Source organism: Stomoxys calcitrans, chromosome 2 (genome assembly GCF_963082655.1).
Source record: "Stomoxys calcitrans chromosome 2, idStoCalc2.1, whole genome shotgun sequence".
NCBI classification, from domain to species: Eukaryota; Metazoa; Arthropoda; class Insecta; order Diptera; family Muscidae; genus Stomoxys; species Stomoxys calcitrans.
Window position 1 is genome coordinate 65,795,104 of NC_081553.1, and position 24,885 is coordinate 65,819,988.

Sequence of the window (24,885 nt, forward strand, 5' to 3'; positions counted from 1 at the left end):
AAGAAGTCAAGTCCCCAGAACTGTTTATATGACAGCTATATCAGGTTATGAACCGATTTGAACCATATTTGGCACAGTTGTTGGATATCATAACAAAATACTACGTGCCAAAATTCATTCAAATCGGATAGGAATTGCGCCCTCTAGAGGCTCAAGAAGTCAAGACTTAAGATCGGTTTATATGACAGCTATATAAGGTTATGGACCGATTTGAACCATACTTGGCACAGTTGTTGGATATCGTAACAAAACACGTCGTGCAAAATTTCATTCCAATCGGATAAGAATTGCGCACTCTAGAGGCTCAAGAAGTCAAGACCCCAGATCGGTTTATATGGCAGCTATATCAGGCTATGGACCGATTTGAGCCATACTTGGCAAAGTTCTTGGATATAATAACGAAACACGTCGTGCAAAATTTCATTCCAATCGGATAAGAATTGCGCCTTCTAGAGGCTCAAGAAGTCAAGACCCAAGATCGGTTTATATGACAGCTATATCAAAACATAGACCAATATGGCCCATTTACAATACCAACCGACCTACACTAATAAGAAGTATTTGTGCAAAATTTCAAGCGGCTAGCTTTACTCCTTCGGAAGTTAGCTTGCTTTCGACAGACAGACGGACGGACGGACATGGCTAGATCGACATAAAATTTCACGACGATCAAGAATATATATACTTTATGGGGTCTCAGACGAATATTTCGAGTAGTTACAATCAGAATGACGAAATTAGTATACCCCCCATCTTATGGTGGAGGGTATAAAAAGTACTGTTTATATGACAATACATGTAGATTTGAGCGCGGTCTATTCGCATCTGACTTACATAAAGAATGTCATACGGATACAAAAAGTTGCACCTCATATGACAAATACATGTCGTCTGATAGCACCTTAAGTTATCTATTTGTTGAGATTTGTTGAGATTTGTTAAACAAAATATGTCAAATTTTCCATGTTTTTAAGGAAATATTTCCTTTGGTGAATGTTTTTTTACTTGCTATTAAGATACTTAACTTTTAATTATTGAAGACAGCAGTCTTCAATAATTCCAACCGTTAAGGATTGCTTAGCTCAAAATTTGTAGTTTTCAAAGAGAGGTAAATCGGCAGTCCTTTTAGTAATTTTTTGTGTATATACTGATAGCTGAACCCGGTTCGCTTCTCTGAGCTTTCTTTTACAAAAGTGGAAACAGTTTGGAAACAATCCACTTTTGACGTTGGGAAGGAACCCGGAATGTTCCATATACCTTCGATATGAGTCCAACATGAACCAGATCGGTCTAAATATCAGTGGAGGTAATTGGTCCATATCGGAACATATTTACATATAGCTGCCATATAGACCGATCTGCCGACTAAGAGTCTTTATCTCATAAAAGCCCCAGTTATTACCCGATTTTGCTGAAATCTGAAATGGTGGGTAGTTCTAAGCCCCCCGATATCCGACCCAAATATGGTTCAGGTCAGACCATATTTAGATATAGCTACCATATAGCCCGATCTGCCGATTAAAGGTCTTAAGCCCATAAAAGCCGCAATTAGTACCCGATTTCGCTGAAATTTTAAATTGAGAATTGTTCTAAGCCTCCCGACAGCCGACCCAAATATGGTTCAGTTCAGTCGATATTTAGATATAGCTGCCATATAGCCCAACCTGTCGATTTAGGGTCTTAAGCCCATAAAAGCCACAATTATTACCCGATTTCGCTGAACCTGTCGATTTAGGGTCTTAAGCCCATAAAAGCCACAATTATTACCCGATTTCGCTGAAATTTAAAACATTAAGTTGCTTTACGTCTTTAGGCATCCGAACCAAATATGGTTCAGACCGGACTATATTTAGATATAGCAGCCATAAAAGCCGCAATTATTACTCAATTTAGGGTCTTCATCCCATAAGAGCTGGTTTGTTGCCCGATTTCGCTGAAACTGTGACTTGTATAAGTGTTCTCGGGACCTCAATCAAATATGATCCAGACCAGCCCCGATTTGCATATCACAAAGGATATGGTAGTGGAGTTGTTATAAAAGGGGATGGTTAATTTATTGATGGTGGTAGGTATCCAAAGTTCGGCCCAGCCGAACTTAAGATTACTTGTTCTTGTTTTTTTTTTGTAATTTTTGTGATTATGCTTAAGATTGACGAGTGCTTATGCTATCGTCCCCAAATGACACCGCGGGGAGTTTGGTGCCCTTATTTCATTCAAGCAAACTATAATACCATTGTCTGCAGTGTAGGGCAAGAGAAATCAATCGTCAAGGTAACACAACTGGTATCCACCGTTTAAGAATGGCATGACAATACCCCAAGAGAGTCGGAGAGCCCACGAGGCAGCAGGGGGCCGGCATATGCTGTCAGGCAGGACTCAATATTCAGTACTCAAATAAAGCCGATTGAAGTAACAACAACAGAGAAGCAATTGAAGTTTTGCTCCAAAGCACAAAAACTAGACACAAAAAAAAACTTATAAAAAAGGGAATTATTTTTATATCGGAAATATTAAACTCACTTCAAGTTATTGATGGCAACACATGTGTTGCCATAGTTGCCATTGAGGGTAACAAGAATTGTAAGCTATTGTAGTTGCTGTCATTTCAATATAAAGCTTTGACAAACTTTTCATACTACATTTCTCTACAATTCGTTAGAATTTTCCTGTATATTTTTACTGCATCATATTAAAGGATATTAAAAAACTGGTTTGTTAACCAAAAAGAAATATATTCGACATGAGCGCCGAATCGTACAATTCTGATGATGAACGTTACGCTGATGATACCTTTGAGCAAGGTTCTGATACGGATGTGCCTGAAGTGCCTGAAATTGAAAGTGAAATATCGGAGGTCAGTGATGCAGAGGATGAACAACGTTTGTTAACGGTGAAATTGAATACGGTGAGTTAATGAAATTTGCTAGAAAATTCACTAATAAGGGAAAGGAGGGAAAAATATGATTTTGGATTCTATGCGTTGATAAGTGTATGTAGGTCTGTATTTTAGACCGTCCCAGGCTATATAGGCGATTTTTTTTGCATATAGAGAAACACATACACTCTATTTTTGTCGTTTTGATTCCCATAATTAAAAAATAAAAAATATTTGGCGATCGGTTAACGATAACTTTGGATAACCACAACCCACACATTAGGGTGTCCCAAAAAACAAAAAACAGTTTTTTGAAACGCATACCATCCATTATTTCCCAATATTTTTTGATCCCAATAAGCAAAATACGCAATATTATGGCGATCGGTTAACGATAATACGTTCCCCCATGTAGTTCAAAGTTGGATGTAGTGCTTTCTTAGGGATCTAGTTAAGAATTTTAGGTCCTAGAATGAAATTGGTAAGCTAAGGATATATTTATATGGAATTTAATACTAAACCACAAACTGTGCCCTGCACCACTACTGTGGCTGTGCTAAAATTTGTACTTCGACTCAGAAAGACCTGCCGATTTGGCTTAGACATGTCCGTCTGTCCGCATATCCTTTCTGTGCTGATAGTCCATCTGTCTTTTTTTTGTGCCTTAGGTGAAGATCATATTTGTTATGCAATCATCACGAAAATTTGCCTACATCACTTTTTTAGCCCAAAGACAAACGCTGTCAATATTGGTGCAAATCGGTTCAGATTTAGATATAGCTTTCATATATATAATTCCCTCAATTTACTTTATTTATAAATCGTCCTTGTGAATCATTAAGGATGTGTGGTAAAACAATCTCGGCATTCCATTTCCGACATTTCCTTAAAATTTAAATTTCATAAAAATTTCATAAAAATTTCTTGGAAATTTGGATTTTATACAAAACCTCATCGATATTTGATGCTCCTGAAAATTGAATTGAAATATTACTTTTATATGAATTTTGAATAGGTCATTAAGTCATTCATCATTTGTTTCTTAGTTGTACCTCTACCCCAAATTTCGGACTTCTAACTTTATTTACAAAGAAAGTACCAAATAGTACCAATTTTGGTACCAAAATGTAAATAGATCATTTAGCCACCAATTTTGGTACCAAAATGTAAATAGATCATTTAGCCACCCAATAATTATTTCTTAGTTGTACCCACATGCCAAATTTCAGACCCCAAGATCCATCTGAACAGAAAGTACAAAATGGTACCAATTTTGGTACTAAAATGTACGAATAAATCATTTAGTCATCCATCATTTATTTCTTAGTTGTACCTTAATTCCAAATTTCGGACCTCTAGCTCCATCTGAACAGAATGTACAAAATGGTACCAATTTTGGTACCAAAATGTACGAATTTTGAATAGATCGTTTAGTCATCCATCATTTAAAGGGTGATTTTTTTGAGGTTAGGATTTTCATTCATTAGTATTTGACAGATCACGTGGGATTTCAGACATGGTGTCAAAGAGAAAGATGCTCAGTATGCTTTGACATTTCATCATGAATAGACTTACTAACGAGCAACGCTTGCAAATCATTGAATTTTATTACCAAAATCAGTGTTCGGTTCGAAATGTGTTCATTCACCGTAACGTTGCGTCCAACAGCATCTTTGAAAAAATACGGTCCAATGATTCCACCAGCGTACAAACCACACCAAACAGTGCATTTTTCGGGATGCATGGGCAGTTCTTGAACGGCTTCTGGTTGCTCTTCACTCCAAATGCGGCAATTTTGCTTATTTACGTAGCCATTCAACCAGAAATGAGCCTCATCGCTGAACGGTGAATGAACACATTTCGAACCGAACACTGATTTTGGTAATAAAATTCAATGATTTGCAAGCGTTGCTCGTTAGTAAGTCTATTCATGATGAAATGTCAAAGCATACTGAGCATCTTTCTCTTTGACACCATGTCTGAAATCCCACGTGATCTGTCAAATACTAATGCATGAAAATCCTAACCTCAAAAAAATTACCCTTTATTTTGGTACCAAAATGTGCGAATATTGAATAGATCTTTTACCCACCCAATATTTATTATTTCAGAGCTCAAGATCCATCTGAACAGAAAGTACAAAATTGTACCAATTTTGATACTTAAATGTACGAACATTGAATAGGTAATTGAATCATCCATAATATATTTCTTAGTTGTATCTACATACCAAATTTTTGACCTCAAGATTCATCTGAACAGAAAGTACAAAATAGTACCAATTTTGGTACCAAAATGTACGAATTTTGAATAGATCATTAAGTCATTCATCATCTGTTTCTTAGTTGTACCTACATCCCAAATTTCGGAATTCTAGCTCCACATACAAAGAAAGTACCAAATAGTACCAATTTTGGTACCAAAATGTAAGAATTGTGAAAAAATCATTTAGTCGGCCATCATATATTTCTAAATGTCACCTACATCCCAAATTTCAGTCCTCTAGTTCCATCTGCACAGAAAGTACCAAATGGTACCGATATGGGTACCAAAATGTACGAATTGTAAAATGATCATAGTCAACCATCACATAGTTATACCTGCATGCCAAATTTCAGGCCTCTACCTCCATCTATAAAGAAAGTACCAAATTTGGTACCGAAATGTACGAATTGTAAAAAGATCATAGTCAACCATCACATAGTTATACCTGCATGCCAAATTTCAGACCTCTAGCTCCATCTACAAAGAAAGTACCAATTTTGGTACCAAAATGTACGAATTTTGAGTAGATCATTTAGTCACCCATCATCCTAGATGTACCTACAGCCAAATTTCAGACTTCTAGATCCATCTGCATAGAAGGTACTAAATGGTACCAATTGCAGTACAAAATGTACGTTTCCTCCAGTTACCCATACTATTTTCCGTTTTTTTTTTTTTCTTTTTACCCCCATCCTATTGCAACAGATGTACTTTTTTGGTATTTTTTTAGTACCTAAATGTACGAATTTCCAAAAGTGGATATGCTAAACTCTGCACTACGGTGTCCTCCTAAGGCGATGAACCTCGACGGAATCTATTCAATGACACTGAAGAATCTGGAATCTAGTACCTTGCCACAGTCCTCAACCTGTCTTTGAGCACTGTTATAGTACCCGATGTCTAGAAGATAGGCCACGAGATCCCAGTACTGAAGTCTTGAAAGGACCCGAGCAAGGGGAAGTCGTACCGACTGACCTCCCTTCCCTTACCAGTAACGGGTAAGACGCTTAAGAGACTTCTTCTCCCAAGCCTCATTGGAGAATTGCAATACGCCGAGCATCAGCTTGGACATCGCCAACACGTCCCTCCAGCCAGGTCTAAAACGCTGGATCATCAATTATTGGACTCCTGGATGTGTGGAATCCACTGTAGCGCAGTGGTTACAGTGTCCCCCTAAGACGCTGAAGGCCTGGATTTGAATCCTGGCTAGAACATCAGAAAAAAAAATTCCAGCGATGGTTAACCCCTATGCTGGTGGCGACATTTGTGAGGAACCAAATTGAAAAATTTTGAAAATAATTCTAGAACTTTTGAACGATGGAGCTCTGTACACGAAACTTAGCATAGGCAATGTTGAAGGCCTTTCCCATAAGAATGCAGAATTTGGGAATCTAAGTGGGTACAGTGGAGCTGGAAAGTTGGCATGTCAAATTTTGAATTGCTCGCCAAACAAACATTTATGGGCCGATCGGCATGATTTTTTAAGTGACTTATTGGACTTACAATTCCGTTGTTAAAACGATTCTCGCCTATGGATGCCTGGTATGGCATATGGATCTGGACCACTGTGCCCTCCACAAGGCAAACGAAAAGGTGCAGGATACCGCGAATGTGCTCATCTCCGCAGCAAGGATTAATGCTCCAAAAGAAAGTCTGAATATCATTCTAGACCTTTAGTTTTTCCATCTGTATGTTGGGTGTCAGGCAACGAAGATAGCCCTTAGACTGTCAGGTGCATGGCGCTCCTCAAATTCTTCTGTTGAGTTAGGTTGTAGAGATGCGGCGTGGCGAAATGATATACGCGTCACGATTGATAATATGCGAAGTAATTCCGCCCTTGTTGACGGGTTTGACATCGTTTTACTGAAAAGGGATCTCTAAGCTGGGGGGACCCCACCTTTCAGGGTAACCTCAGTATACACGGATAAGTACTGGATGGGGGCACCGGGACAGGATTCTTCGTTGAATTTCTTGGAATCAGGGATAATATGATGATATGGGAGAGGAGTCCGTCCTTGTTGATGGGTTTGACATCGTTTTACTAAAAAGGGATCTCTAAGCTGGGAGGGACGCGCCCTTCAGGATAACCCCTGTATACACGGATAAGTATTGGATGCGACACCGGGACAGGATTCTTCGTTGAATTTCTTGGAATCAGGGATAATATGCGAGAGAAGTCCGTCCTTGTTAACGGGTTTGACATCGTTTTCCTGAAAGGGAATGTCTAAGCTGGGAGGGACGCGCCCTTCAGGATAACCTCTGTATACACGGATAAGTATTGGATGGGGGCACCGGGACAGGATTCTTCGTTGAATTTCTTGGAATCAGGGAATCATATAGGCTTCTATACGGGAGCAGCGTATATCAGGCGGAGGTATTCGCGGTCCTGAAGGCACTGGATACAGTGTTCATGAGGAACCGGCGGCCCGATCAGACTCATGATATAACCGAAGCTGAAGGCTCTGGCGTCGGTTCATTTGAGGCCGAAACCAGTAAAAAAATGCTAAGACGCTTCTTGGAACCATGGGACAGACACCCAAGCTATGCTGGGTGACAGGTGGGTTAGGTGGGTAAGAAAGCTTCCGCCACTGAGACGTAAGCTAGTACTGTGGGTTGCAGAGTGGCAAATGCCCTGTGGCTGAGTATTTTGTAAAACCAGTCGGTTATGCTGAGGCTGAAAAAGCACAACTTCGGATGGCTTAGTTCTGACGGGTCATTTGTCAAAACACAATTTTTATAGAACTTTCGTCAAAATTTTAACAAAAATTGATTTTTTTGGATATTATTTTTTTTTTGGAAATTAGTTTTTTGTAAAAATTTTCGCAGAAATTTGAATTTCAAAGCATTGTCCAAATATGTATGAGTTTTTCAAAATATTTTGTCAAAATTCTATTTTAATTTTTGTTCGAAAAGTTTTCATGGTAAAATTTGGCACATTTTAATTTTTACGGTTTTTTTGATTCAAGATATCTTTTTTGTTTTTTCTCACTTATTGTTAATTTTTTCCATTTTCAGGCCCCCGTAAGACGTAACTACCATAATATTAGACCCCTGCCTGCCAATACCGACTCTGTACCCTTTGATAGTTCATCGGATGAAGAGGATGATGTCATTGTTGGGGAAACTTTGGTTGAAATTAATACCCCCTCAATGCATTTCCTAGAGGAGGATGAAGACCATGCCATAACCACACGCCGGGAAATTCGTCCACAGCGTTATGAAAGTATGCAGCAACTGAAGAGTATAGATGAACAAAGTGATGATTCAGTCTGCGAAGAAGAGGAAGAGGAAATCTTAAACAGCGAAGATGAAAGAGAATTTCAAAGAATACGAGAAATGGAGGAGAGTTATCTGCTACAGAATTCAGCCAAAACACCAAAGAAAACCCTTCAGAATAATTCATCCTCAAAGGAAGTCGATGTTAATCACAAAATGCCTGCAGAACTAGTAATGCAACAGGAAACGGAAATTGAAATCATTGAAGAAGCTACCACAACTGATGATACATATGCGAATAACTCCTTTGATGCTGATATAGATCCCATTCCCGAATTAATTGAAAGGGTGATGGAAAAGTTCACAGCCCAGCCACAGACACCTCCCCAATTCCAAACGGACTTTGTGGAAATTCTTCGAAATTCCTCCCTTGAGCAAATTGAACAAATCGATGCCATAATAACCGATGAACTTAAGCCTCACTCATTTATGCCGGATAACTCCATTCGAATGACTTTCAATTTTGAACCCAATGACATTTTAAGTCCTGAAAATATAGCCAAAGCCTTTTTCGATGCCATTGAGGCTACAAACCTCGATTTTGCCCTTAACAATGGAGGGGAGCAACAAAACAACTTTTCCAGCTGTGGGGAAGACAGTGGAGAAAATGTGGATTCCAAGAAATCCATGGACAATTCAAAAACTACTACGACAGAAAGTTCTGATGAGTCGACAGTTATTTGCCAACAAGACAATGAAAGAATAACCGATTTCGGAGAAGAGGAAGTTGAGTTGGAGCGTCCTGAAACTACGAATCCTTCCTCTATGCCTGCAAACGATGAGGCTGATGGTACTCACAACTATGCAGAAAGTTACTATGACACACAATATGAGTATCAGATAACCAGCAAGGCACCGAGTTGTTTCAATTCAGACGACTATGTTTTCCATGCAAACTTCATACGGCCAACACCCTCAACGGACAGATTAAGGTAAGAAGTCAAAAAGTTAGAAAATCCATATTTCTCAAAAAGATAATCAAATTTTTAACGCTTTGTCAATAAGAATGACATTTGGACCAAATTTAATGAAAATCAAATTTTGACGCAATTTTCTATCAAAATCAAATTCGGACGAAATTTTCTCTGAAAATCGTATTTCGACGAAATCTTTTTACACACTGAATTGAATTTGTGTTTGTTTGTTCCGTATAGACTCAAAAACGGCAGAACCGATTACCTTTTCACAGATTGTGTAGGTTGGTCTGAAGGGAAACATAGGCTATATAACTTCTTGATATCAGAAGGGGGGCGGACTCTCCCCCTTAGCACAAAAGTATTACCCAAAAATAAAAGTGGACCAATCGGGACAGTATTGGACTCAAATGAAAGGTATTCAGGAGTAGAGTACGAATTTCATATTAAAAATTGGGTCCAAGTAACTGGGGGGGCCGCCCGAACCCCAAAACCACCTAAAATAGGTTTTTTGGACGATCATGACAAAATGGGACTCAAATGAAAGGTATTCGGGAGTAGATTGCGAATATGGTCAGGAAGGAGAAATAGGCTTTATAATTTGTTGATTTCGGAAGGGGGCGGACCCTCCCCCGTTATCCAAAAACCAAACCACCCAAAATCAAAAGTGGACCGATCGGAACATTATGCGTATCAAATGAAAGGCATTGGAAAATAGAATACGAATATAGTATAAAAATTTGGTTTTAAGTACCCATCGGGTCGCACCAACCCGGAAATTTCCGGAAATAAATTGGACGTTTATGTCAATATGGACCTCATATGAAAGGTATTCGGGAGAAGATTACGAATCTGGCATACAAAATCAGATCGAAGTATAGGGGGTCACCCTACCCCCAAAAACGCCTTAAATGGGCATATGACCCATCATGACTGTATGGACACGGTTTTTTGTTTTGTTCCTTAGAATCAACAAGTAAAAAGGCGTTAAGTTCGGGCGGGCCGAACTTTGGATACCCATCACCTCGGGAATACATGTAAACCACCTTTCATTACAATCCGGTGAAAATTGCATACCTTATGTCCAATAGCAGTTATATCGAAATATGTTCCGATTTGGACCAAATACTAATGTTGTTGTTTTTGTAGCAGTGTGTTGTACACCGAGACGGCAGCCCTTGCCGATGGTGGATTCCATCGGGTCAATCCGGTACGTACAACCGGCTGCCATGGGATTGACCAAATACTAATAAGTACAAGTCATTGTTCAATTGTGTATAACAAAATTGGTCTTTTTAGTAGCTATATCTAAAAATAAACCGATCTGAACCATGTACGACACGGATGTCGAAAAGCCTATCATAAGTCACTGTGTCAAATTTCAGCGAAATCGGATTATAAATGGTCCTTTTATAGGGTCAAGACTTTAAATTAAGATATCGGTCTATATGGCAGCTATATCCAAATCTGGACGGATTTGGGCCAAGTTGTCGAAGAGCCTAACACAACGCACTGTCCCAAATTTCGACGAAATCGGACAAGAAATACGCCTATTATGGGCCCAAAACCTTAAATTGAGAGACCGATCTGGGCCAAATTAAAGAAGGACGTCGAAGAGCCTAACACAACTCACTGTCTCAAATTTTAGCGACATCGGACAAGAAATGCGCCTTTTTTGGCCCTAAAACCTTAAACTGAGAGATCGGTCTATATGACAGCCATATCCAAATCTAAACCGATCAGGGCGAAATTGAAGAAAGATGTCGAACACACAACTCGCTGTCTCAAATTTCAGCAAAATCGGATAATAAATGTGGCTTTTATGGGCCTAAGACCCTAAATCGGAGGATCGGTCTTTATGGCAGCTATATCCAAATCTGGAGCTATCTGTGCCAAATTAACGAAGGATGTCGAAGGGCCTTCTATATCTCACATTCCCAAATTTTAGCGAAATCGGAAAATAAATGTGGCTTTTATGGGCCTAAGACCCTAAATCGGAGGAGCGGTCTATATGGCAGCTATATCCAAATCTGGACGGATCTGGGCCAAATTTGCGAAGAATGTCGAAAGGCCCAACACAACTCGCTGTCTCAAATTTCAGCAAAATCGGATAATAAATGCGCCTTTTATGGGCCCAAAACCTTAAATCGGCCGATCGGTCTATATGGCAGCTATATCCAAATCTGGACCGATCTGGCCAAATTGACGAAGGACGTCGAAGGGCCCAACACAACTCGCTGTCCCAAATTTCAACAAAATCGGATATTAAATGTGGCTGTTATGGGCCTAAGACCCTAAATCGGAAGATCGGTCTATATAACAGCTATATCCAAATCTGAACCGATCAGGGCGAAATTTAAGAAAGATGTCGAGGGGCCTAAAACAACTCGCTGTCCCAAATTTCAGCAAAATCCGATAATAAATGTGGCTTTTATGGACCTAAGACCCTAAATTGGAGGTTCGGTCTATATGGCAGCTATATCCAAATATGAACCGATCAGGGCGAAATTGAAGAAAGATGTCAAGGGGCCTAACACAACTCGCTGTTTCAAATTTCAGCAAAATCGGATAATAAGTGTGGCTTTTATGGGCCTAAGACTCCAAATCGGAGGATCGGTCTATATGGCAGCTATATCCAAATCTGGACCGATCTGGGCCAAATTGACGAAGGAGGTCGAAGGGCACAATACAACTCGCTGTACCAAATTTCAGCAAAATCGTGGCTTTTATGGGCCTAAGACCCTAAATCGGAGGAGCGGTCTATATGGCAGCTATATCCAATTCTGGACGGATCTGGGCCAAATTTACGAAGAATGTCGAAAGGCCCAACACAACTCGCTGTCTCAAATTTCAGCAAAATCGGATAATAAATGCGCCTTTTATGGGCCCAAAACCTTAAATCGAGAGATCGGTCTATATGACAGCTATATCCAAATCTGTACCGATCAAGGCGAAATTTAAGAAAGATGTCGAGGGGCATATACGCAACTCGCTGTCTCAAATTTCAGCAAAATATGATAATAAATGTGGCTTTTATGGGCCTAAGACCCTAAATCGGCCGATCGGTCTATATAGGGGGGCTATATCAAGATATAGTCCGATATAGCCCATCTTCGAACTTAACTTACTTATGAACAAAAAAAAGAATCTGTGCATAGTTTCATCTCAATATCTCTATTTTTAAAGACTGTAGCGTGATCGTGATCGTCTTAGATTCTTACACTGATCAAGAATATATATACTTTATAGGGTCTGAAATGGATATGTCGATGTTTTGCAAATGGAATGACAAAATTAATATACCCCCATCCTTCGGTGGTGGGTATAAAAACGGCTGAAACGATTTTCTTAAAATTGTCACAAAGTTTGTCTGGAATGAAACGTAGGCTATATAATTTTTAGATATTGGATGGGGACGGTCCCTCCCCCTTACCCCAATAACGCTATCCAAGACTAAAAGTGGACCGATAGGCACAATATGGGTATCAAATGAAAGGTGTTGGAGACTAGAAAACGAACATCGTATTAAAATTTGGGTCCAAGTACCCAGCGGGCCGCCCCCAATCCAAAAACTCCTCTAAACAGATATATTTGACGTTCATAGCAATATGGGACTCAAATGAAAAGTAATCGACAAATATGGCATACAAAATTAGGTCCAAGTAATGAGAGGTCGCCCCACCCCCAAATGGGCATATTAGCCGACCATGGCTATACGAGACTCAAATGAAGGGTATTTGGGAGTAGATTACGAATATGACATTAAAATTTGTGTTCAAGTCTAGGAGGCGTTTTTCCTCCTAAAGATACATCAAATGGGTTATTTGACCCATTATGACAATATGGGTCTCAAATGAAAGGTATTTGAGAGTAGAAAACGAATTTGATATCCAATTTTGAAGCCAAATGTTTGGGGTGATATGATCTTCAGTTTAGGGGGTGCTTTAGGGCGTCGCCCCCTAAACTGAACTTTATATCCGACTATGGCAAAATCAAATCAACGATATTTGGGGGAAAAGAACAAATTTGATATCTATTTTCGCGGCAAAGTACCTGTGACCGCCCCAGCCCCAAAACACCCTCCAAACGGTTCATATTTACCGACCCTGGCAATATGGGGCTCAAATTAAAGGGATTTGGGAGTGGAGCACAAATTTGACATCTATATTTGAGTCGAAATGTCTAAGCTGCCATCGCACCCCTAAAAAAGCACTTCTCATTACCCTAATTTTTAAAAACACCAGATCTCGGAGATTTGTATTGCGATTCGTTAGAAATTTTTTTGCATTCTTACAGTCACCAAGTAGTGTAAGGAGATTAAAGCCCTCTCTGAGGATGGCACAATCCGCATCGTTTGAGTGCCGGGCCATAACGGAGTAAGGGGGAATGAAAGGGCAGACGATTTGGCAGTGAAGGCCAGAGGACTGCCGTCGATAAACGTGATTAACCCGAAGCCTTTCGGGTCGACACAATCCGATTTAAGCGCGTGGACGACAAACGCATGTAACACTGTGGAACAGCGAAACAGTCGGTAGAACGTCGAATATCTTATGGGGTGATCCGACTCGTGAGAGAACGAGGCTATAACTGAAAGGAAGTAAGAAGGTCAGTATAGCTTTTTGGTGTCATAACGGCACACATAAGACTACGAGCTCACTTATGTAAAATCAGTGCGGCAAGTGATAGCATGTGTAGGGCATGTGGGGAAGATAATGAGACGTTCGATTTTCTTCTTCGAGGTTACTTTTTAGTTTTTAGAACGCACAACAAGCCGATTACTGGCTTAGGTGTATGTCTATAGTGGCATAGGGCAGATTATCTGGCATAGGGCAGATATCTGCACCCTCTTTTGAACCTAACCTTACGTAACCTGCCGTCATCAAGAACAAAACATGGTTTCTATTGGGGCGGCCCCCGATGCACCAAAGGATATATAGACCAATCACGACAATTAGACGCTATAGGGGGACATATGCTACAATGGCGAAGTGTCCCCACCCTTAAAAGATATTAGATAGTTAAAGAAGGCGCAGCGGAGTGAGCCCGGTTCGGCTAGTATTCTAAAAAAATCTTATATTGTGCAACTTTTTTTTAATAAAATTTATTGATTTAGATTGTGTATCGCATCTCTTTTCATTTTGTTTTATACTTCCAGAGCTAGACCACATCCCCGCAAAAGTATGAGCTTTTCCAATGAGCGTATGCGGGAAATCGAGAGGCACAACCAAATCCTCCTGCGCAAGATTTTAACACAAAAACCCACGTACATGTCAAAGAGTGCCCAACACAAAGTACCTAACAAAGTAAGTGGGATGATGCTCAGCCATTTAAATTTTGTTAAAACCTCGCAATTTTTATTTTCAGACAAACTCACAAACACAAGTTCGACTTACCACATCGGCTGTGAATCGCAAAAAACAACAACGTCAAATTGAAATGGATAATCAGGTATTGCAACGTAAAATTGAGGCAATTGCTTTAAGGAGGCGTCCCTTGATCTCGTAAAAATTGCTTGAGGAAAAATTTCTTTTGCATTGCACTGATTGATGAATGGAGTTGTAATTGCGATTTAATTGACGTACTGATGTAAAAATTCGAAAATCAATGAATAAACATTTTATTTTAGTCACTTTGTACTTGTATAGGTTAAAAAAATGCGTTTTGCTTAATCCAATGCTCAATGGGGGAAATGGTAACTCGTAACATTATGTCGACACTTATAAACAAATAGAAGAAACAACGTAGCCAAATTTTTTCTGTAGTGAGGTATAACAAAGGTTGGATCAAGTTGGCATGCTAAATCGCCAACTCATCTGATTTCTCATTGATGAAATTTTCCCCCAAAGCTTTAACAGCTTTAAAGGCCTCTTCACCATTCTTCTCGATGAATTTCGTCTCGTTTTCGTGTTTGATTTTCGCTCTTCGTTCCAATTCACGATACATAAGTTGTCCAATCTGAAAGAAGAGAAAAATGTATGCTAAGCCAGATCCTTAAAATAGTTTCGGACACTTACATAGACATCTACAGCTGCGTACATAAGTTGATTTTCATCCAGCGGTATAACATGCCACTTACTCATGCGGACCTTCTTGTTTTTATCGATCGCTTTATCTAGCTATGGAGGGAAGGCATAGAGATGTTAGTAAAAAGTGGAAGTGTTTGGGGTTTCGTAAAACTACATAAAAATCTAATAAAGCCCATAAGAAAAACTCTAAAAATCTTAGAGCCGAATCTTACATACCCTCCACCATGGATCGCATTTGTCGAGGTCTATGCGCGGTATCTCTTTTTAGGCAAACAAGGAATATTGAATAAGAACTGTTATGATATTGGAGCTTATATCAAGTTATAGTCCAATTCGGACCATATATGAATGCTGAACATTGTAAAAGTCATTGTGTAATAGTTCAGTTCATTCGGATAAGAATTGCGCCTTGTAGGGGCTCAAGAAGCAAAATTGGGAGATAGGTTTTTTATGGGAGCTGTCTCAAGCTATTGATCGATTCAGACCATATTAGACAGGTATGTTGAAGGTCATGAGAGAAGTCGTTGTACAAAATTTCTGCCAAATCGGATGAGAATTGCGCCCTCTAGAGGCTCAAGAAGTCAAGATCCCAGATCGGTTTATATGGCAGCTATATCAGGTTATGCACCGATTTGCGCCATGCTAAGCATAGTTATGGGAAGTCATAACAAAACACCACATGCAAAATTTTAGCCAAATCGGATGAGAATTGCGCCCTCTATTGGCTCAAGAAGCCAAGATCCCAGATCGGTTTTTATGACAGCTATATCAGGTTATGCACCGATTTGAGCCATACTTAACACAGTTGTTGAAAGTGATACCAAAACACCACGTGCAAAATTTCAGTCAAATCGGATGAGAATTGCGCGCTCTATTGGCTCAAGAAGTCAAGATCCAAGATCGGTTTATATGCTAGCTATACCAGATTATGAACCAATTTGATTCATACTTAACACAGTTGTTGGAAGTGATACCCAAACACCACGTGCAAAATTTCAGTCAAATCGGACGAGAATTGCGCCCTCTAGAGGCTCAAGAAGTCAAGACCCACGATCGGTTTATATGGCAGCTATATCAAAACATGCACCGATTTGGCCCATTTACAATTCCAACCGACCTACACTAATAAAAAGTATTTGTGCAAAATTTCAAGCGGCTAGCTTTACTCCTTTGAAAGTTAGCGTGCTTTCGACAGACAGACGGATGGACGGACGTACAGACGGACGGACATGGCTAGAACGACTCAAAATGACATGACGATCAAGAACATATATACTTCATGGGGTCTCAGACGCATATTTTTCGAGGTGTTACAAACAGAATGACGAAATTAGTATACCCCCATCCTATGGTGAAGGGTATAAACAAAAATCTAAATATTTGTTCGCAAGCTTAAGCGACGGTATTGATAAGCCGTGGTCTGCTGACGTAGCACTCTTGAACCTAGGCAAACCCCCCAATTGCCATCGTAGCAATAACTGATCTAAAGAGATGCATCGAGTTGTTCAACCGTCCATTTATTAAACATTCCGAGGTGGAAATGCGAGAGCCGTTATTCGCACTCTTGTCCGTCTAGCTGATGTCCAACTTTCATGATTTACAGCATGAAGCCAGTTCCATGCAAAGTATAGACCTGATGAATCTGAATCCTCAATTGCCAGGAGCTGCCTCCTCAGAGTGTTTAACCTCTAACTCTCTTCCAGTCCACATTCTCCAGACTGCATTGAGATCGTATCGTATGCGGACGATGTTGTTGTTGCCACATTTGCATGTAAAGGTAGCGTTCCTCTTCAAGCTCTTATAGGTGAGTAAGATCGTCTCAGTTCAAAGGACCGATCGCCGCGGGAATCTAATGCCATTGGTTATTTAAAGGCGCCAAAACTAGCAGTACTTAAACAAGAGCCCGTGCCGTCCGGCCTCTCACTGAGACTCCCCATCTGACACCGCTGATTTTCCATGACTGCAGTTGCAGCTACTCCTTATAGAGCATTTCACTATCTGAAACCTGTGGATGCGCCCGGTAGCTCAGAGCTAAGCTTCTCATGATAACGATGGAGGCCACCGTAGCGCAGAGGTAAGCATGTCCGCCTATGACGTTGAACGCCTGGGTTCGAATCCTGGCAGGAACAGCAGAAAATTTTTCAGTGGTGGTTATCCCCTCCTAATGCTTGTGAGGTACTTGCCATGTAAAAACTTCTCCCCAAAGAGGTGTCGCCGTTCGGACTCGGCTATAAAAAGGAGGTCCCTTACCATTGAGCTTAAATTGAATCGGACAGCACTCATCGATTTGTGAGAAGTTTGCCCCAGTTCCTTAATGGAATGTTCATGGGCAAATTTTCATTTGATAACGATGAACACCCAACATATAGGAGGTCAAAGTTCCAGACTGTGAGGTGCTAATGTTGTTGTTGTAGCAGTGTGTTATACACTGAGGCGGCAGCCCTTGCCGATGAAGAACTCCATCGGGTCAATCCGGTACGTACAACCGGCTGCCATGGGATTGTGAGGTGCTAATAGTTATCCCGTACCGGGACTATTGTTCGATCATAGCTGATCGTTGATAACATCATCGTGATGTTAAACCACTATGTTACCGAACCAAATCTTCAGTCACACTTTTCACTCCATGGTCAGCAGCGAAGATGCACAAGGAGTTGAATGTGATGGTCGAAGGCGTGAGAATTCTGACAAGCCACTATCCCAAAATACTTGATGCCGCATTTAAAAGCAAGCAGTTACATAACATTCAGATCTGTGCTCAATGCTGCCCTGCATACTGCGACGGGCTTTTTTCTTATATATCATATGAACCACCTCTATCAGGAGAGACAAAAGTTCTACCTGTGCGAAGGATCAACTACATGCTGTCTAAGCAGTATCCATTGGGCTGTTATCGCAAAGACCATGCCAATCATCATGTTGTGAATAGGCATCCATCGCGCAGAGATATCAGGGTGGATCTAGATAATCGAGAGCGTGACGTTCAGCGCTCTGAGGGAGAACTTATAGTTCAAGCGGTTGAAGATAGTATTCATGCCGACAGTCCTTTAAAATAGACCACCACCTATTGCACCTTAAGAAATTGAACTCCTCCGGCTAACCAGAGTAGTTCTGGCTCATTTGCGTTCCGGCAGATGCAGCCGCCTAATCTCTTACAGAGCTATGATTGATGACAGCGTGTTAGATGTTTGTCCCGATAGTAGGCTGAACCTACAGAACTCTCGCCCAGCCAATCCTGCTTGTTGTAAGTCAAGCATGACTGGTAGGATTGTACACTGAGTCAGTCAAGTCTAGCAGGATTGGTTGGACGTATGTCCTGTAGTTTCAGCCTACAATCGGGACAAACATTCAGCCACATTGTTCTCTACATACACACATGAGGTGGGTAGGGTGCTGAATGCACTTCGTCGACAGCAAGCGGCTCTGCTGGAATTGACAACACAAGGAAGAACTTGCTAAGTTAGGCCCTCAGGCTTTAGAGTTCTAACTTGGACCTACAATCATCAGGGGATTGTCAGAAATGAAATGGTTGTTGTTGTAGCCACATTTTCATGTGGAGGTGGCGATCCTGAAGGTGAGCAAGCTTGTTCCGGTCCAAAGGACGGATCGCCGTGTGAACACAGTGGTCATTGGTTATAAAAAGGCCTTGTTATGTCGAGCATCATAGGCTCTCAGTATTTGTGCAATGGCCGGTGCAGTCCGTCCGTCCTTTCACTTTGACTCTCCGTTCGAAACCGCTGATTGTTCGTAACTGCCGTTGCAACTACTCCGTATGGAGCATTCCACTATCCTCAACCGGTGGCCGTGCTCGTGATAGCAATGCACACAAATTGGAGCTCAATGTTCCAGCCTGTGTGGTGTTCACAGTTATTCCGTGCCAGGACTTGCTAAATTAGGTCATCAGGTTATGGAGTTCTCACTTGGACCTGCAATCATCAAGGGATTGTCAGAAATGAAAAAGCAAGAGAACTAGCCAGAGCCGGATTCTCTTCCAACGAATTTCAGTAGGCGACAGTCGCTACGAGTCGTTAAAAAGGACATCGTTAGAAAATCAGAGACCAGGAGGGAGAGGATTGAAATATCGCGACGCTAACTGGTCTCTGGCCTATTGGTCGTTGTTGTTGTAGCAGTGTGTTGCACACTGAGGCTGCAGCCCCTGCCATAGGCTTGGACCTATTGGTTGTTGTTGTTGTTATAGCCACATTTTTATGTGGATGTGCGATCCTAGTCATGCTCCTGATGTGAGTAAGCTTGTTTCGGTCCATAGGATCGGTCGCCGCGGGAACAAGATGGCGATTGGTTATTTAAAGGCGCCAATAACTGGCATTGTCATGCCAATAACATGCCTATGTCATCATAGGCACTCAGTATTTGTGCAAGAGCCGATGCCGCCCGCCCTCTAACTGAGACTCTCCGTTCGATACCGCTGATTGGCCGCGACTGCCTACTGGTGCAAGCGTCAAAAGTAAGCTTAGAGCACTAGGTCGTACATTTCTTGATTCCCTTTCTTGATAATGGAGGTAAGACTCGATTTTTCAAGTTGGATAAAACCTCAATTTAAGTGCGACGAGATAGCAGCCATCACATGGTGAACCAACCATCCTCTATTCTGCCTGCTTGGGGTCATCGGTATCGTTTTAAAGGCAGACGTGCAATCATTGTTCCGCCCCCCAAATGGATGTCACATGCGATAAGTCAAATGTTTAACATATCGATCTTGCCATTTATATCGATTCAAGAAATTTTAAATGTGTCAAAAATATCCAGACCTTCGGTACATGTTTTCTACCTCAGTCTGCTTTTTTAATTCTCATATGGACAATCTCTATTAAGAGCCAAATTTGCTTGCGATGGGAAGACGCAGATATGCTCGTATATAGTAGTATATACTGGAGACTTTTCACCACCTTACGAATATGAAACAAATTCTTACCAAATAATCTGCCAAGCGATCTAAGCTCCATCTTCCACCAGTTTCACAAACTTCATTGCACCATGTTCCCAAATCTTGTCCATTTACAATTAGATCATCAGAATTGACTTCGGGAAAATCTCGACCTAATTTTCGGAAATCACTAGAAGAAACGATTCATTGATGTTACTTCTATTTCATTTTTGTAAAATTTTGTAAACCACAAAGGGCAAATTTTGTAAAAAATTTCTTTGCATTTTGAAGCTGTTCTTACTTACTTTTTCACATTTACTCCATGCAGTCTCACCCGCTTATGCTTTAGCAATGCCACTAAGGCCGCAGGCAATTTTTTAAGATTTGTTAACTGGAAGACATAGCAACACTTTTCGTCGGCACACATTTGAATTACGGCCGATTTGCCGGGACCAGTTTGAAAGGAAAATGGCCATTCCATATCGAATGAAATGGGTACCAAATCATCGCCAGGTTGTTTCTCCACAAATTGCCTACAAATGAAAACAAAAAAATGAAGGATACAACTCGAGGCCATTACACTCATATGATATGAAGGCATTGTTTCGCTATTAGACTATGCCAAGTGAAAGAAAACACCTACGACTGACATAATAAGTTTGGCTTTAACACTTACATTAGACTATCTGAGGCCTCGGCTATTTCATTGCCATTGGTAAAATATTTAATCGCACCGCGATATTTAACAAAAGCCAAAGGCTTTTTCTTTTTCTCTGGAGAAGCCACTGCCCCACCATCCTCGACCATGGATCTAGTATTGCGTGTACTTCTAGTGCTTCGTCTTTTGGGAGGATTTTCTTCATTCTCTTTATCTTGGACAGACTGTGGGGGAGAACACAAAAAGTTTTAGTTTATGGATGGACATTGTAGTGGTTGATATACCTTCTGTTCGTCTTGAGGCGTTTTCGTTGCTGTTTCCAAATTACGTTTTCTTGGCATTTTTAGTTTTAATTTTGAGTAGTTCAATAATACGTTGTGCTTACAATCTGGTGAATGAATATAATCTCACTGATCTTTTATCGTCAAACTGTTTGCTTTCCCACGACAGATGCGAAAATTTTTTTTTTTTTTGGACTTTAATTAAAATGGCAGAGTACGACTCTATATGCCAGGTTGTACTTCCGAAGTTGGTGTCCCCACCAACTGTATATAAAAACACGTGTAATAAAATTACAGAATTAAAAACAATGTACAGTTATAACTGTACTGAGTATAACGATGACTATGCACCGAATCCCGAAAATTAAACATTTGTTTTTATTTTTGCGCGCCAAAAGTCGATTGAATACGAGTTGCCAACCAATGAATTGTTGTATGCTCTAAGCCGAGCATTATAGTTAACGGCGTAAAGGCCAAAACAGAATAAGCGTGTTGAGCCATCACATAATTGCCAGGTATTGTACCCTAAACAATATTTTCTCGCGAAGTGCGCTATCTGTCAACGAGGTTTGGTTGGGTGTGTGTGTATAAAAGTTCAGAACCATACACACAAACAATGAAAAATGGCTAGAAATAGCAACATACTCAAAATCAAAGTTGCACTAATCACTTATTTTGACATATAGTGCACTCAATATATTATTGTTGGATAACTGCCACTACCTGTTTTGCCATACCTTGCATGAGAGCGCTGAGTCAGGATGCACTTATAAGGTGAGGTCATGTGAATAGATGAGTACAATTTTTATACCCTCCACCATAGAATGGTGGGTACACTAATTTCGTCTTTCCGTTTGTAACACTACTAAATATGCATCTAAGACCCCATAAAGTCCATATATTCTTATTCGTCATGACATTTTATGTCGATCTAGCCATGTCCATCCGGCCCTTTGTCAAAAGCACGCTAACTTTCGAACGAGTAAAGGAAGTAATTGGAATTGTAAAATGGCCATATCGGTCCATGTTTTGATATAGCTGCCATATAAACCAATCTTGGGTCTTGAGCTTCCAGAGGGCGCAATTCGTATCCAATTTGGCTGAAATTTTGCACGTGGTGTTTTGGCACTTCCAACTACTGTGCCAAATACGGTCGAAATCTTTTGATAACCTCCAACAGCTGTTAACGGCAGGCGGTTTGACGGTATTAGTATGTCAGTTTTTTATTTGCATTCTCTTTGATGTTATCTTCTTTCTCGAATATTCTCTGCTCATTTATGCACATGTATACACACACGCCCACAAATTTATTTTTATGCGTTGGCAAAACGACGATCAGCTTGACCACAAGATAGCGGATTGCACCATATGATTTGTGGTTGTTGTATAAATGAGACCAACTTTAGTGGTTCCGCCATGGCGCTGAACTTTGTTTTTGAGTATTGCGTTGAAAAGTGCCGCTCTTCAAATAAATCCCACAAAAGCAACATGCATACATGAAGTAATGATTTTAGTCGTCAAAGTTAAACTTTGTTAAACATTTAAGGCTGCTACTACATTCGCTTCTCGCGATATTTTTTGCCGATTACTTGTTTTGGGGAACAGCTTTTAAAGCAAAAAAACTTTCTGAATTCATTCAGAAGGTCATCAAGCTGATCGTACTTTTGCCAACTCACGCAAAGAAATTTGTTTGCGTGTATGTATATGTGTGTGTACATGAGCAGAGAATATGTGAGAAAGAAGATAACAACAAAGAGAATGCAAACAAATATCTGACTTCTAAAAGCCGTCAAACTGGCTGTTAACTGCTATTCGCGTGAGACCACCTTTTTTAAGCCGTCTTGCTATAAGCGGAAAATGAGAAACCGGACTTAAAAATTTAACGACGTTTTCTTACATTCTTGTGAAAAACGCTTTTTTGGAATATGTTTTTGCATTGCTAGTCAACATTGTTTTGGCTAATAGTTGGCAACGCCTATCTGATTTATCAGCTGTCATTGCAACCGCTGTTTTCAATGCTAACCTCAAATAAAAAGTTTATTCCGGCATAAACAATCCGTTTAATTTGTTTTCGCGAGCATTTATCAAACATTTAACAAAATAAACTCTTGAACATTATGGCTGATGCCAAGGTGAATACATTTTTCATTTCTGAAAAAATCTCCAAAGTCCGTTGGGTGCCGGAACAGTTGCGCGAAAGTGAACGTTTCCTAAGTGGCAGTTGGGATATGCCCAAAAATTTTGTGCGAATTTGGCGGCTACACAAGAATCAATACGATGATTCCGATTATAATGAATATGTGCCAAGATGTAGTGATAAACTGGCCATGGATGGTGATGTGACGGGTCTAGAGTTTGTCACTGACGATGCGGCTGTGGTCAGCTGCAGTAATGGTAAGATAATCATCTTATGAGTGCTAGGAATATATATATAATTTTTTTTTCTTTTTTAAGGGCGTATAACTTTGTTGAAAATCAAGAAAGCCGTCGAAGAAGACTTGCTGCAAGAAGAGGCCCACAGTGAGGTGTTGCACAAATTCAAGGCAAGTGGCCGTAGTGCTTGCTGCACTTCCATCTCTGTGTATGGCAAAGAAGTGGCTACTGTGGGCGAAGATGGCCGCTTGAATATTGTTGACACACAAGCCCATTTGGCTGTTAGACGTTCCTTAGAAGCCGATAGCTGTTCACTCCTGTCCGTTCTCTATGTTAACCCTCAGGAAGTATTGACCGCTAACCGCATGGGTATCATACGCATGTTTGATATACGCTCGGCATCAGATGGTACTGCCACCTCGGCTTTTATGACATCTTGCGAGGATGATAAACGTTGTAATTATGTCTCCTGTCTAACATCACATCCCACACAACCTCATATTGTATTGGCTGGTTCTGAGGAGGGCTCCATAACTGTGTGGGATTTACGAAATCCTGGTTACCCGGCATCCTATTTGTCAGCACACTCTAGCCCCATTACCGATATTGGCTTCCATCGTTCGGATCCTTCGAAACTGTTTACCACAGCTGAATGTGGTGAACTATGGTTGTGGGCCCAACATCCCACTATGGGAGGGGTACATAAGGGCATGGAGGCCACATCTGCGGAAAATACCAATCCCTGGCTTAATGGAGAACGTGCTAAAAGTCGTATAAATGTTACATCACTGATGTCGGATCTGCGAAAAGCCATCAACTCTTTTGATTCTCAGAGTTCCAAAATTATATGTGGCAGCGATAGTGAGGCAATTTATTTTGTAGATAATATAATTTAATAATATATAACATAAGTCATATATGGAGTAACCAAGTTGGAGGAGGCCATCATAAAAGGTATATGGTACTCTTCTTTTGTATTTCTACATACAATCTTTTTGATGGTTTTCTATTTTTTTATGTTTTTTAGAAATAAGTAATAAATTATATAAACCATTTTCAAATTAGCAAAGAACTGTAACTCCAAATCATTCAAGACACAATCAATCAATCACTCAAGGCACAATCAATCAATCATTCAAGACACAATCAATCATGCAAGGCTCAAATCAATCATTCAAAACCCTTTCACACATTCCAGACTCAATCAAGCCACAATGAACCATAAGCAAGATTTTCAGAATACTTTCAAGTCAATAGCAAATATCAAGAAATTTTGAAATCGGTAAGTTTATGTTGTAAAATTTTAGATCAAAATTTCTCATAAAATAATTT

At 40.3% G+C, this 24,885-nt stretch overlaps 3 protein-coding genes across 5 annotated transcripts in view; 2 read left to right on the forward strand and 1 right to left on the reverse strand.

Annotated features, from left to right (window-relative positions):
- Positions 1 to 2,354: 2,354 nt before the first annotated feature.
- LOC106092200 (protein hemingway) lies at positions 2,355 to 14,956 on the forward strand. 2 transcript variants are annotated; one of them, XM_013258983.2, is made up of 5 exons: positions 2,355 to 2,580; positions 2,660 to 2,905; positions 8,156 to 9,348; positions 14,486 to 14,633; positions 14,695 to 14,956. In XM_013258983.2, the coding sequence occupies exons 2-5, from the start codon at positions 2,741 to 2,743 to the stop codon at positions 14,833 to 14,835; spliced, it is 1,647 nt and encodes a 548-aa protein (XP_013114437.2). In that variant the 5' UTR covers positions 2,355 to 2,580; positions 2,660 to 2,740; the 3' UTR covers positions 14,836 to 14,956. The 2 variants fall into 2 exon arrangements, with proteins under 2 accessions (XP_013114437.2, XP_013114436.2); XM_013258982.2 differs by lacking the exon at positions 2,355 to 2,580 and having other exon boundaries at positions 2,597 to 2,905.
- Positions 14,924 to 21,352, reverse strand: LOC106092201 (3'-5' exonuclease). The gene is made up of 6 exons (XM_013258984.2): positions 21,184 to 21,352; positions 20,918 to 21,123; positions 20,547 to 20,774; positions 20,290 to 20,431; positions 15,345 to 15,446; positions 14,924 to 15,285 (listed from the first exon to the last, which is right to left on the reverse strand). The coding sequence occupies exons 1-6, from the start codon at positions 21,238 to 21,240 to the stop codon at positions 15,127 to 15,129; spliced, it is 894 nt and encodes a 297-aa protein (XP_013114438.1). The 5' UTR covers positions 21,241 to 21,352; the 3' UTR covers positions 14,924 to 15,126.
- A 1,840-nt stretch (positions 21,353 to 23,192) lies between these two features.
- Positions 23,193 to 24,885, forward strand: part of LOC106092197 (nucleoporin Nup43) — a 65,530-nt gene continuing 63,837 nt past the window's right edge. Inside the window, exons 1-3 of one of the 2 annotated variants that reach the window (XR_009397314.1) lie at positions 23,193 to 23,574; positions 23,635 to 24,507; positions 24,581 to 24,835. Coding sequence is in view for 1 of the 2 variants with exons in the window: in XM_013258976.2 (XP_013114430.2) it covers positions 23,298 to 23,574; positions 23,635 to 24,449 (1,092 nt within the window). In the remaining variant the exon portion in view is untranslated. Of the gene's footprint in view, positions 23,575 to 23,634; positions 24,836 to 24,885 lie in introns of those variants that run through there. The other variant, XM_013258976.2, reaches the window with a different exon arrangement.